The 12,295-nt window shown below is 40.8% G+C and overlaps 1 protein-coding gene across 5 annotated transcripts in view; it reads left to right on the top strand.

Moving 5' to 3' along the window:
- Positions 1 to 12,295, top strand: part of SLC23A2 (solute carrier family 23 member 2) — a 137,598-nt gene that overhangs the window by 104,647 nt on the left and 20,656 nt on the right. For all 5 annotated transcript variants that reach the window (XM_070472295.1, XM_070472294.1, XM_020883648.2 and 2 more), the window contains 2 exons: positions 11,089 to 11,209; positions 11,871 to 12,027. In XM_070472295.1, coding sequence (XP_070328396.1) covers positions 11,089 to 11,209; positions 11,871 to 12,027 — 278 coding nt within the window. The remainder of the gene's footprint in view (positions 1 to 11,088; positions 11,210 to 11,870; positions 12,028 to 12,295) is intronic.

The following is a 12,295-nucleotide window of genomic DNA, read 5'->3' as shown; positions in this document are numbered from 1 at the left end:
TTTAATGGTATGTGAACTGAGAGCTTCCAGATGTACAAGCTGGATTTAGAAATGGCAGAGGAACCGGAGATCAAATTGCCAACATCCATTGGATCATAGGAAAAGCTAGAGAATTCTGGAAAATATCTGCTTCATTGACTACGTTAAAGTCTTTGACTATGTAGATCACAACAAACTGTAGAAAATTCTTAAAGAGACAGAAATACCAGACCTCCTTACCTGCTACCTGCCTCCTGCGAAACCTGTATGCAGATCAAGAAGCAACAGTTAGAACTGGACATGGAAAAACGGACTGGTTCAAAATTGGGAAAGGAATACGTCAAGGCTTATTTAAAAGCACCCTGCTTTTTAAAAAGCAGAGATGTTACTTTGCCGACAAAAGTCTGTATAGTCAAAACTATGGTTTTTCCAGTAGTCGTGTACGGATGTGGGAGCTGGACATAAAAAAAGGCTGAGTGCTGGAGAATTGATGCTTTTGAACTGTGGTGCTGGAGAAGACTCTTGAGAGTCCCTTGGACTGCAAGGAGATAAAACCAGCCAATCCTAAAGGAAATCAACCCTGAATATTATTTGGAAGGACTGATGCTGAAGCTGAAGGTCCAATACTTTGGTCACCTGATAAGAAGAGCTGACTCGTTGGAAAAGGCCCTGATGCTGGGAAAGATTGAAGGCAGGAGGCGAAGGGGATGACAGAGGATGAGATGGTTGGATGGCATCATCGACTCAGTGGACATGAGTTTGAGCAAACTCTGGGGACAAGAGTGAGGGACAAAGAGGCCTGGCATGCTGCAATCCATGGGATCGCAAAGAGTCAGACACAACTGAGCAACTGAACAACAAAATAAAAAATAGGAAACAAATAGAAGTGATGCATGCCAAAGCTGGTTTTTTGGAGAGAGTGGCATACATATAGACAGACTGCTGGCAGGGCTAATTAAGGTGAGAGGGAATGCACACAACAAAGCAGTGGTAAAACTTAGCTCCAGGGAGGATGAGGTAGGTCTGTGTTCCTGCCCCTAAGTTTAAATATATATACACATATATATATATGTATATATAAATGCATAAATAGAATAGGTGGTTTTCCAGCTGTATTTTTGGTAAATAATCAAAACTGACCCCTTCTCCCCCAGACCTCTGGATGTTGGGGCTCCTCAGAACTTGGTCCTGGGCCTCCTCTGTCTCCATTCTCTTCCTCTGGGGTATCTCATTGAGTTTATGGCATCAGTAGACAGGCATTATGCTGGTGGGCTCCACATGAACCTGTAACGTGGACCTCTAAACTCAGACTTTCAGATCGAACCTCTGACTTGCCCTGTCCATTTGCTGTTACACAAGACACCTCAAACTTTAAAGGAAGAAAACTCCAGACTTTTGACTCCCTCCTTGCCCATAAACCGGTTCCTTCTGTGGTCTTCCTCACAATAGCACAGCCACAGGCGCAGTAGTAACACAGGTGTTTAAGCCAGAAGCCCTGAAGTGATCCTTTGTTCTTCACTCCCTCACTCACCATGCAGAACCTGTCATCCTCTCCTACCTCCAGAAAAAAATCCCAATTCTATCCTTGGTCATTGATACAACACTCAGCCATCACTTCCAAACTGGTCTCCGGTTTAGTTTTTTTCTCCCTTCCTGTGCATTGTCAGTCCTATAAAATGCTTGGTCATTATCTCTTCAAGACTTTCTCTTCTGTCCCCAATTCTTGCTGGATTCTAGAATCTTTTAGGTCTTCTTGTCATCACGATGTCTGAAACCTTGCCTGCTGCTCTTTGGTGGTCTGTTTACATCTCAGGCTTGGCACTCCGGGCTGTTTTACTTTGTAATCTTGGGTGTTCATGGGAAATGATCTTGAATTATTTCACAGATGCCTACCACCCCCGCCCCGACCCCTTCCATCCCTGCTTGTCTCTCTCTTTCTGGAACTTCTCGGATGTTGGTCCTCCCAAAGTTGTCCTCTTACTTTCCTCTTCTGTCTTTCATCTCTTTGTTTTTTCCCTCTGTTCCTAGGAATTTTCCTCAGCTTTATCTGTGACTTCTCTTGAGTTTTTTTTATTTCTGCTGTCCTGTTTTTTATTTTCCAGAGCTCTTCTTTTGTACTTGGATCTCAGCTCTGTGAAGGCAGGACCTCAGCTCTATACTAATCACCCTGGCACCTCCAGTACCTGGCTCACTGTCTGTCCCAGAGCAGGCATGTTCACTAAGAGCATTGTGAATAAGTTAGGGGAGGGGCGGGAGGTGTGACCACACCCTTGACAGTGGGAAGGAAAGTCAAGGATGTTTTGGAAAGACTTTCATTCCTGAAGGATGTGCTCTACTGGTTAGGCATTGAGTATATTACATCTTCAAGGAAGAGAAAATTCCTGTATTGTTTAAACTGTACTGGAGCTTTGAAAAAGAAAGGAAACTTCATAGTTTTATCTTAATGGCAAATCTTGACAGAGCTAATGCAGAAGGGAGATCCTGGACCAACTTTTTCCTTCCCAGGGTTGTATAAAACCCTAAGGAAATACATTCAGGTAGCAACCCACTCCAGTACTCTTGCATGGAAACTCCCATGGACAGAGGAGCCTGGTAGGCTGCAGTCCATGGGGTCACGAAGAGTCAGACATGATTGAGTGACTTCACTTTCACTTTTCACTTTCGTGCACTGGAGAAGGAAATGGCAACCCACTCCAGTGTTCTTGGCTGGAGAATCCCAGGGACGAAGGAGCCTGGTAGGCTGCCATCTATGGGGTCGCACAGAGTTGGACACGACTGAAGCGACTTAGCAGCAGCAGCAGCAGTAGCATCTAAAGCTCAGTGTCTTAAAAGGCTCAATACAGTCTCTAAGATGGAAGTGTGTAGAAAACTTTCAGAAAAGGGCCTTACTGTACAGCTCTGCACATACTTAATTTTTTTAAGTGCTGCATCTATAAACATATCTGAAAAGAATGTTCCTTGGGACATGATTTGGGAAAATGCTGCTACAGATAATACAGTAAAAGGGCAACGTATTTATCATTTCAGGAACTCAAGGATGATTAAATATTAGAAATTTTATTTTATTAAAATCCGCTATGGTTTTTTATTTAAAAATCATGGTGATGATTTTTTAAAATTGATCAATCTATGTTCCAGCTGAAAACTGTTAGCAGTGATAAATATAATTTTTAAATGCCCCATACACCTTACTTGCCTCCTGAGAAACCTGTATGCAGGTCAAGAAGCAACATTTAAAACCAGATATGGAACAATGGATTGGTTCAAAATTGGGAAAGAAATACATCAAGGCTGTAAATTGTCACTCTGCTTATTTAACTTATATGCAGAGTACGTCATTCAAAATGCTGGGCTGGGTGACTCACAAGTTGTAATCAAGGTTGCCAGAGAAATATCAGCAACCTCAGATATGCAGATGATACCACTCTACTGGCAGAAAGTGAAGAAGAAACTAAAGAGCCTCTTGATGAGAGTGAAAGAGAGTGAAAAGGCAGTCTTAAAACTCAACATTCAAAAAATTAAGATCATGGCATCTGATGCCATCACTTCATGGCAAATAGATGAGGGGGAAAGTGGCAGCAGTGACAGATTTTATTTTCTTGGGCTCCAGTATCACTGTGTATGATGACTGCAGCCATGAAATTAAAAGACACTTGCTCTGTGGAAGAAAAGTTCTAACAAACTTAGATGGCAGATTAAAAAGCAGAGACATCACTTTGCCGATAGATGTCTGTATAGTCAAATCTATGGTTTTTCCAGTGGTCATATACTGCTGTGAGAGTTGGACCATAAAGAAGGCTGAGTGCTGAAGAATTGATGCTTTTGAACTGTGGTGCTGGAGAAGACTTTTGAGAGCCTCTTGAACAGCGAGGAGATCAAACCAGTCAATCCTAAAGGAAATCAACCCTGAATATTCATTGGAAGGGCTGAAGCTGAAGCTCCAATACTTTGGTCACCTGATGTGAAGAAGTGACTCATTGGAAAAGACTCATGCTGGGAAAGATGGAGGGCAGGAGAAGAAGGGAGTGATAGAGGATGAGATGGTTGGATGGCATCATCAACTCAGTGGACATGAGTTTGAGCAAACTCTGGCAGAATACCGAAGGACAGGGAAACCTTGCGTGCTGCAGTCCATGGGTTTGCAGAGAGTTGGACACGACTTAGTGACTGAACGACAATATACATTAATGGTGAAAGACTTAAATTAGACTGGCTGTTGAAATCAGAAACTGAGATAAGAATGTTTATTATCAGAATCATTTAAAGTTCTGAATGTGCTAACCAATAAATAAGACAAAATAAAACAATATGGATCAATGCAGGAATAGGGAGAAGGGCTTGATGACTTGCCTTTAACAATAATTAAAACACATTCTAGGACTTAATACTGTGATGTGGGACAGGGTAGACATTGATAGAGTAGAACAGAAAGGATAGAAACATAACCAATAAAAAAAATTAATGCTTAGTATATGATGTTTGAAATCAGCAGAAGTGAACTGTGTAGAAAATAATTATTTGGAAAAAAGTTAGATTTCTGATTTATATCAAATTACATTTCAGTTGAGTTAAAGACTCAAATGTAGAAAATAAAACCATGAAAGGGCCATAAGGAAACCTATATTAAATAGGCTAGACAAGGCAGATAGGAAAAGAGAAAGATTGATTTTACCCCTGATTAATTTAAAGCTCATGTCAAAAACCATTGAAACTAAATTTTAAGTGTACCTGAGAAAATACAGCAAACTCCATAAGAAAGGCTAATGTTCCCAATTCATAGAATTTCACCAGTTAATTCAAAGTAGAGAGAGTCCTGGTAGAGTAATGAATGAAGAACCGCTTAACAAAAAAATAGTAATACAGATAACCAATTAGTGTTTAAAAAGGGCTACCTTCACTTGTTATCATTATGCGTATTCACATGGAAGGGGACCCTGTAGCAGTAGGAGTATTGGTGGTGGGTCATTGTGGTCTCCTAAGTCAACCAATAGATGTGGCCTTTAGAGACAAACGGTCTCTAAAGGAAGAGTCAGTGTGGTGAACCAGTACCTGCCATTTCTAACACTGTACATAAATTCTGAGTGGGAACTGTGTGTTTCCTGAAAATATTTTTCCGTTTACTTTTCTTATGGATAACTTAAAACCTATTCAAAAGTAGAATAGTTTAATAAATTGCCATGTACCATCACCAGACATTCCAGAAAAGTCTCATTTTGCCTATATCCCCAAATTCATTGAGATTCTTGGCATTTGAAGTTTAATAATAATTAAACAGAGAAATCTAAAGGAAAATAATAGTCCCACACACTCCATCCCTCAGAGAAATATTCTCTTGAATAACTAACAATAATGTAGTGTTTATCCTTCCATATTTTGCATTATTGCTGCAGAAATACAAGCATGCACATATACAACTTTATCATTATTTTATAATTTTTCACCTCAATAATTTGTTGGGGTCACCTTCCCAAGACAATCTGTTTAGATCTATTTCATTCTTTGTACAACTGCACAATGATAAGTAGAATGAAATAGTCTATATTAAACTACTCCCAGGTGATGCAACAGTAAAGAATCCACCTGCCAATGTAGGAGATGCAGGTTTGATCCCTGGGTCAGGAAGATCCCCTGGAGGAAGAGATGGCAACCCGCTCCAGTATTCCTGCCTGGGAAATCCCATGGACAGAGGAACCTGGCAGGCTATAGTCCATGGGGTCACAAAGAGTCAGACACGACTGAGCGCACACATGCACACACGCACACAAACCATTTCCCAGTTGATACACAAGCATGTTATTTAAAATATTTTCTGTTGCAAACAATGCTGAAATACCTATTTTCATGTTAAATAATGAATATTAAAATAAATGATGATAGTGTTTTTATATTGATGAAATTGGTAGGGATTTAAAAGTATAAAGGGTTTCCCTGATAGCTCAGTTGGCAAAGAATCCACCTGCAATGCAGGAGACGCCAGTTGAATTCCTGGGTTAGGAAGATCTCCTGGAGAATGGATAGGCTACCCACTCCAGTATTCTTGGGCTTCCCCTGTGGCTCAGGTGGTAAAGAATCTGCCTACAATGCAGGAGACCTGGGTTTGATCCCTGGGTTGGGAAGAACCCCTGGAGAAGGGAATGGCTACCCACTCCAGTATTCTGGCCTGGAAAATTCCATGGACTGTATAATTCATGAGGTTGCAAAGAGTCAGACATGACTGAGCAGTTTTCACTTTCACTTAAAAGTATAAAATCCCCTGCTACAGTGAGTAGCAAATGGACATTTTTAAAAATTTATTTCACAGAAGCGTAGTTTATTTACAGTTTTGTGTTAATTTCTAATGTATAACAGTGATTCAGTTATACATATATGTGTGTGTATATATATATATACACACACACATTCTTTTTCATTATGGTTTATCACAGGATATTGAATATAGTTTCCTGTGCTATACAGTAGGACCTTGTTTTGTCGTTTGGTTTTGGTTTTTTCTGGCCAGACCACTCAGCACATGGGATCTTAGTTCCCCAGCCAGGGATTGAACACATGTCCCCTGCAGTAGAAGCATGGAATCTTAACCATTAGACTGCTAAGGAAGTCCCAGGACTTTGTTGTTTATCCATTCTATATATAATATTTTGCATTTGCTAATCCCCAAACCCCAATCCATCCCTCCCTTACATCACCTTGACAACTACAGATCTATTCTCTATGTCTGTGAAGCTGTTTTATAGATAAGTTCATTTGTGTCATATTTTAGATTCCAGATGTAAATGATAATGGTATTTGTCTTTCTCCTGACTTATTTTACTTAGTATGATAATCTCTGGATCCATCCATGTTGCTGTAAATGGCATCATTTCATTCTTTTTTATGGCTGACTATTATGCCAGTGTGTGTGTGTGTGTGTGTGTGTGTGTGTGTGTGTCACATCATTTTTTTTTAGTATAGGTTATTTTAATTTTGGGCTTCTCTTGCAGCTTACTTGGTAAAGAGTCTGCCTGCAACACAGGAGACTTGGGTTCGATCCCTGGGTCAGGAAGATCACCTGGAGAAGGAAATGGCAAACCACTCCAGTATTATTGGCTGGAGAATCCCATTGACAGAGGAGCCTGACAGGCTACAGTCCATGGGGTCGCAAAGAGTCGGTCACAACTGAGCGACTTTCACTCGATTTTAATTTTAATTGAAGTCTAGTTGATTAGTTTCTGTACCATATCTTCTTTGTCCATTCACCTGTTAATGGACATTTAAGTTTTTTCCGTTTCTTGACTATTGTAAATAGTGCTGCAGTGAACATTGAGGTGCATGTATCTTTTTAAATTTCTCCAGATATATACTCATGAGTGGGATTGCAGAATCATATAGCAACTCTATTTTTAGTTTCTTGGGGAACCTCTATACTGTTTTCCATAGTGACTGTGCCAATTTACATTCTCACCAATAGTGTAGAGGACTCTCCACACTCTCTCCAGCATTTGTAGACCTTTTTTGGTCTGATCTTCAGATATATTATTTGTGGACTTCTTAATGATGGCCGTTCTGACCAGTGTGAGGTAATACCTCATTGTAGTTTTGATTTGCATTGCTCTAATAACTAGTGATGTTGAGTATCTTTTCATGCACCTGTTGGTCATCTGTATATGTTCTTTGGAGAAATGTCTGTTTAGACCTTTTGCTCATTTTCCAGTTGGGTTGTTTTTTCGTTGTTGAGATACATGAGCTGTTTGTATGTTTTGGAAATTAAACATTTGTTGGTCACATTAGCAAATGGATATTCTTGGTCTCTGGATGTGATTATAAATTCACCCAACCTTTCTGTATGTATTTAATATTTAGCAGTTTGTATCAAAACACTTTTCAGTAAGTTATTCACTGTTAGACAGATCTGTTCTAGTCCTGGGAACTTGTCATAAGCAGATATTCACACTGGTGCCAGGGAAAGATGATCCATTGCAGTTGTTTATGTTGCTCCCAATGTCACACTTTAGGGGACGTGTTTAAATAAGATGTGGTATGATACAGCCACTAGATGGAATGCTAAGCAGCCTCTAAGGTGCTGATGGAGGTTGCCATCTCTTGAGGTCAGGCTGTTAACTGGGGCTGCAGGCTAGTTGGGAAGCAGCATGTAAAATAGGATTGATTCCTCTTTGGGCCAGTTGATGACCTGTTTGTGCTCCAAGAGCAAGGATGACATCAGAGAGTCCTGTTTCCCTTTCTAATCCCAGTGCCTGGGACCCAATAACATGCTCTAAAAGCCCTGGGATTCAGTAGACCAGAGTGCTGCATGCTTGTCATCCAACGAGAGATGATGAGCAGTCTTCAAGATTTTGTGTCTTTCTTTTTGCTTGCTGCCGTTTATAGTTTTTCTCCATTTTAGTATGTATTGCTTGCATAATATAGGCAAAGTTAAAACAAAGGTAGACAAATAAGCAAAATGTCACATGAGATGGAATTCCTGGTATGGTGGACAGAACTGTGGCCTGAGCATCAAGGCTCAGATCCTGCTTCTTCTATGCTGGGCCAAGTCTTGTGAACTCTGACACAGCAGCTAGTGCTGAGCCTTTGCTCTTGCCTCTCTGCAATGGGGCTGCCTGCCCTACCTGTCCCACAGGTGTGTTTGAGGGGTAAAATTAAAAGAGAAGAATAGTGTTCATATGCCCAGTTCACTTACTCAATTTCAGTTGCCAGATTTGAACCTGAAATCTGGGTGTCCTTCCTTGGACTCTGTTAAGTGTCCCCTTCCCCTTTTTAAACGTGCTTTGAAAAGTGAACACCGTAACTGTCAGGTGAGATGTCACCTGCGCTAATGATAACAGTAAAAACAGATACCAGGCTTTTTGGATCTTAGTATATAATTGGGAGTAAATCAGTAACATTTTTTAAGACGTGAAAAGTTTATGTTGATCTAAGTTTAAAATATATCTCTTTTAGTGTCCTTCATTGTCATACTGGTTTTTGCTAAACATCACCATTCATGGGGGAGTTGGAATAACTTGGGCACCATGTATGTTTTCATCCTTGAACTGATACTGATCTAATGACTTTGTGGGGGCAGCAGGTCAGTGAAGTGCCTGCATAGGTGAGGAAATGGTAGAGTGGCAGCCAGCTGCAATCCATACCTCATTTGGAGTGTGACTGTGAAGCGGCACTTGACTGGCTGTCAATGGAACTGATAATTCCATTGCGGCAATTAGAACTGTTCCCAGGAACAGTTAAGCTTAACTTTGAGAATCCTCTCTTCCTGTCAACTCTACCTTAGGTTATAAGAGAAAGAATGAGTCCCTACAGGTGATGAGACATATTGTGGTATACGTTCATTGTTTCAATATGGGAAGTTATCCCACACCTACCACACATGGGGCAGCAGACACACGAGGATGTGTTGGGTTCTGCTCCAGGAACCACCTGCTTCCTGTAGCAATCAGCATAGTGGGATCAAGAGTGCAGGACTTATTATAGAGAAACTTCTGAGTCAGCCCAGACATCCCTGCCCTCACGATGTGGCAGCACAGTTCAGAGCCCAGGCTGTAGAGCTAGACATGATCTTGGACTGCTGGCTTTGTCTCTTTTTTGTAAAGTGAATGATTATAGAAGCTACTGTGGAAGGGTAGGCTAATGGGTGGGAATGCATAACATCTTGAGACAGAAATCTCTCAAGAATATTATTTATATATGAATATATTGTATGGGGCTTCCCGGGTAACTCAGCTGGTAAAGAATCCACCTGCAATGCAGGAGACCCCAGTTCAGTTCCTGGGTCGGGAAATTCCCCTGGAGAAGGGATAGCTAGTTACCCACTCCAGTATTCTTGGGCTTCCCTGGTGGCTCAGATGGTAAAGAATCCGCCTGCATTGCAGGAGACATGGGTTTGATCCCTGGATTGGGAAGATCCCCTGGAGGAGGGCTTGGCAACCCACTCCAGTATTTGTGCCTGGAGAATCCTTGTGGAGGGAGGAACAGGAACATGGCAGGCTACAGTCCATGGAGTCGCAAAGAGTCAGACACAACTGAGCGACTAAGCACACATGCACATATATTTGTGTATATATATAATTTTTTAAAATGTATTTTTGGCTGTGGTGGGTCTTTGTTGCTGCTTGGGCTTTTCTCTAGTTGTTGCGAGCATGGGCTACTCTAGTTGCAATGCACAAGCTTTTTTTTTTTTTAATAGAAACGTAGTACTCTTTATTTTTGTTTCCTGTTTTTTTTCTTTTTTTTTTCATTTATTTTTATTAGTCGGAGGCTAATTACTTTACAATATTGTAGTTGTTTGTGGCATACTTTGACATGAATTCAGCCATTAAAAAGAATTAATTTGAATCAGTTCTAATGAGATGGATGAAACAGGCTTCTTATTGAGGTGGTTTCTCTTGTCGCAGAGCACAGGCTTCAGTAGTTGAGGCTCCTAGGCTCTAGGCACATGGGTTTAGTTGCTTTGTTGCATGTGGGATCTTCCTGGATCGGGGGTCAAACCCATGTCTTCCCTCATTGGCAGGCAGAGTCTTTACCACTGAGCCACACTAGGGAAGCCCAGGAATATTATTATTAATATTGAATGCTATTGTATATAGCTTTCTTAATTATTGAAGTTTAGTTTTTGCTTTTTAAAGTAATTTATGTTCCTTCCAAGTAAATCAGAACATACAGAAAAATGGGGAATAAGCCAATCCTTGTGAGCATTTGGATCCTGTCCTTCTTACCTGTTTGCATTCATGCATATGTGTACACATGCACTCTTGTGTGGTAATTGCTTGTTTTTTAGTTAATTCGTAGTTGTAATTTTATTATGTAGTATGTTGTATCTGGCATCTTGTCCTTTTCCTCACATAGCGTCAACTTTTCCTATAAGTATATACATTCTTTGGTTTTTCTTCACCTATTAAGGAATATTTAGCTGAAGCATTTACATGACAATCTCATTACCATATCTGGAAATGTTAAGATCTAAAAATGGCATTTCCAAAAGACATTTCCCAAATAATAGAGGAATAGCAGCTTTCTAGAGAAATGAACACATGTGGTCAATTTTGTCTTTGAAATTTTGAGTATTATTTTTAACATAGATGTAATAGCCTTTAACTTAGTTCATTTTCTTTCTCTCCTCAGGACTATTTTCCTAGTATTACTGTTTTCTCAATATGCCAGAAATGTTAAATTTCCTCTCCCAATTTACAAATCCAAGAAAGGATGGACTGCATATAAGTTACAACTTTTCAAAATGTTCCCTGTGAGTAATTACCTTTGTTTTTTTGAGACAGCCTTGCATTTGGTTCATATATAAAATGTTTATAATGAGAAGAGGGGTTTAAGCAGGTTGTCCTGAGGGACCATGTCTGTGTGATGATATCAGAGTACTATTGACCACCCAAATCATCATGGACATAAGTTTTAGAAGTGGTTGAAGTTTCCAGTCCTGGAGTCCTTTTCAGTTCAGTCGCTCAGTTGTGTCTGACCATTTGCAACCACATGGACTGCAGCACACCAGGCTTCCCTGTCCCATCACCAACTTCCAGAGCTTGCTCAAACTCACGTCCATCAAGTCAGTGATGGCATCCAAAAGTCCATGGAGTCTTTTTAACAGTACGTAAGAGGACATTGATTCTCCTTAGAACTGAGGGAGATCGGACTCCACGGCCTTTTCAGGCCCATCGTCCATTATTCTTATTTTACTAGCCAGTTTCAAACTAAATAACTTTACTGTATGAAACTACTCTCTCTAAATGTGATTCCATTCAAGGAATAGGTTTTATGCAGATCCTTTATGTGTTTTTTTTCTGCAAAGTACTGATGGGCTCTGAGATATAATAATCCCACTGCAGGAAGGCATGTTTTGCTAGCAACCACCACTTCTGTTGGCCTGACAGAGCTTTTTCCTTTGACCACTTCAGATCATCCTGGCCATCCTTGTGTCCTGGCTACTCTGCTTCATCTTCACAGTGACAGATGTCTTCCCTCCTGACAGCACGAAGTATGGCTTCTATGCTCGAACTGATGCCAGGCAGGGTGTGCTTCTGGTAGCCCCGTGGTTTAAGGTCCCATACCCATGTAAGTATTCTGGTGGCCAGGAGTGGTCAGAAGCCCACAGGGGTCCAACCTAGAGGAGTTGGGAATTGGCAGGAAGCTCTGCAACACCAAAGGCCTTCTTTGTTGTAGAGCATGCCCTGAAAGTCATACCATTCTGGACTTCAGAGGAGTAGATAGCAGAGAAGGGAGGCAGGAGGCTCTGTCTTCAGAGGATTGTAGAGACTAACCAGCTCTCTTCTCAGTTGTACCAGTTGATTCTTTTGGTTCCCTTAGAACAAAATCCCCGGCT

The sequence above is a fragment of the Odocoileus virginianus genome, chromosome 9 (genome assembly GCF_023699985.2).
Source record: "Odocoileus virginianus isolate 20LAN1187 ecotype Illinois chromosome 9, Ovbor_1.2, whole genome shotgun sequence".
Lineage (NCBI taxonomy): Eukaryota > Metazoa > Chordata > Mammalia > Artiodactyla > Cervidae > Odocoileus > Odocoileus virginianus.
Note: the sequence above shows the minus strand (reverse complement) of the source record. Positions and strands in the feature narration are given on the sequence as shown.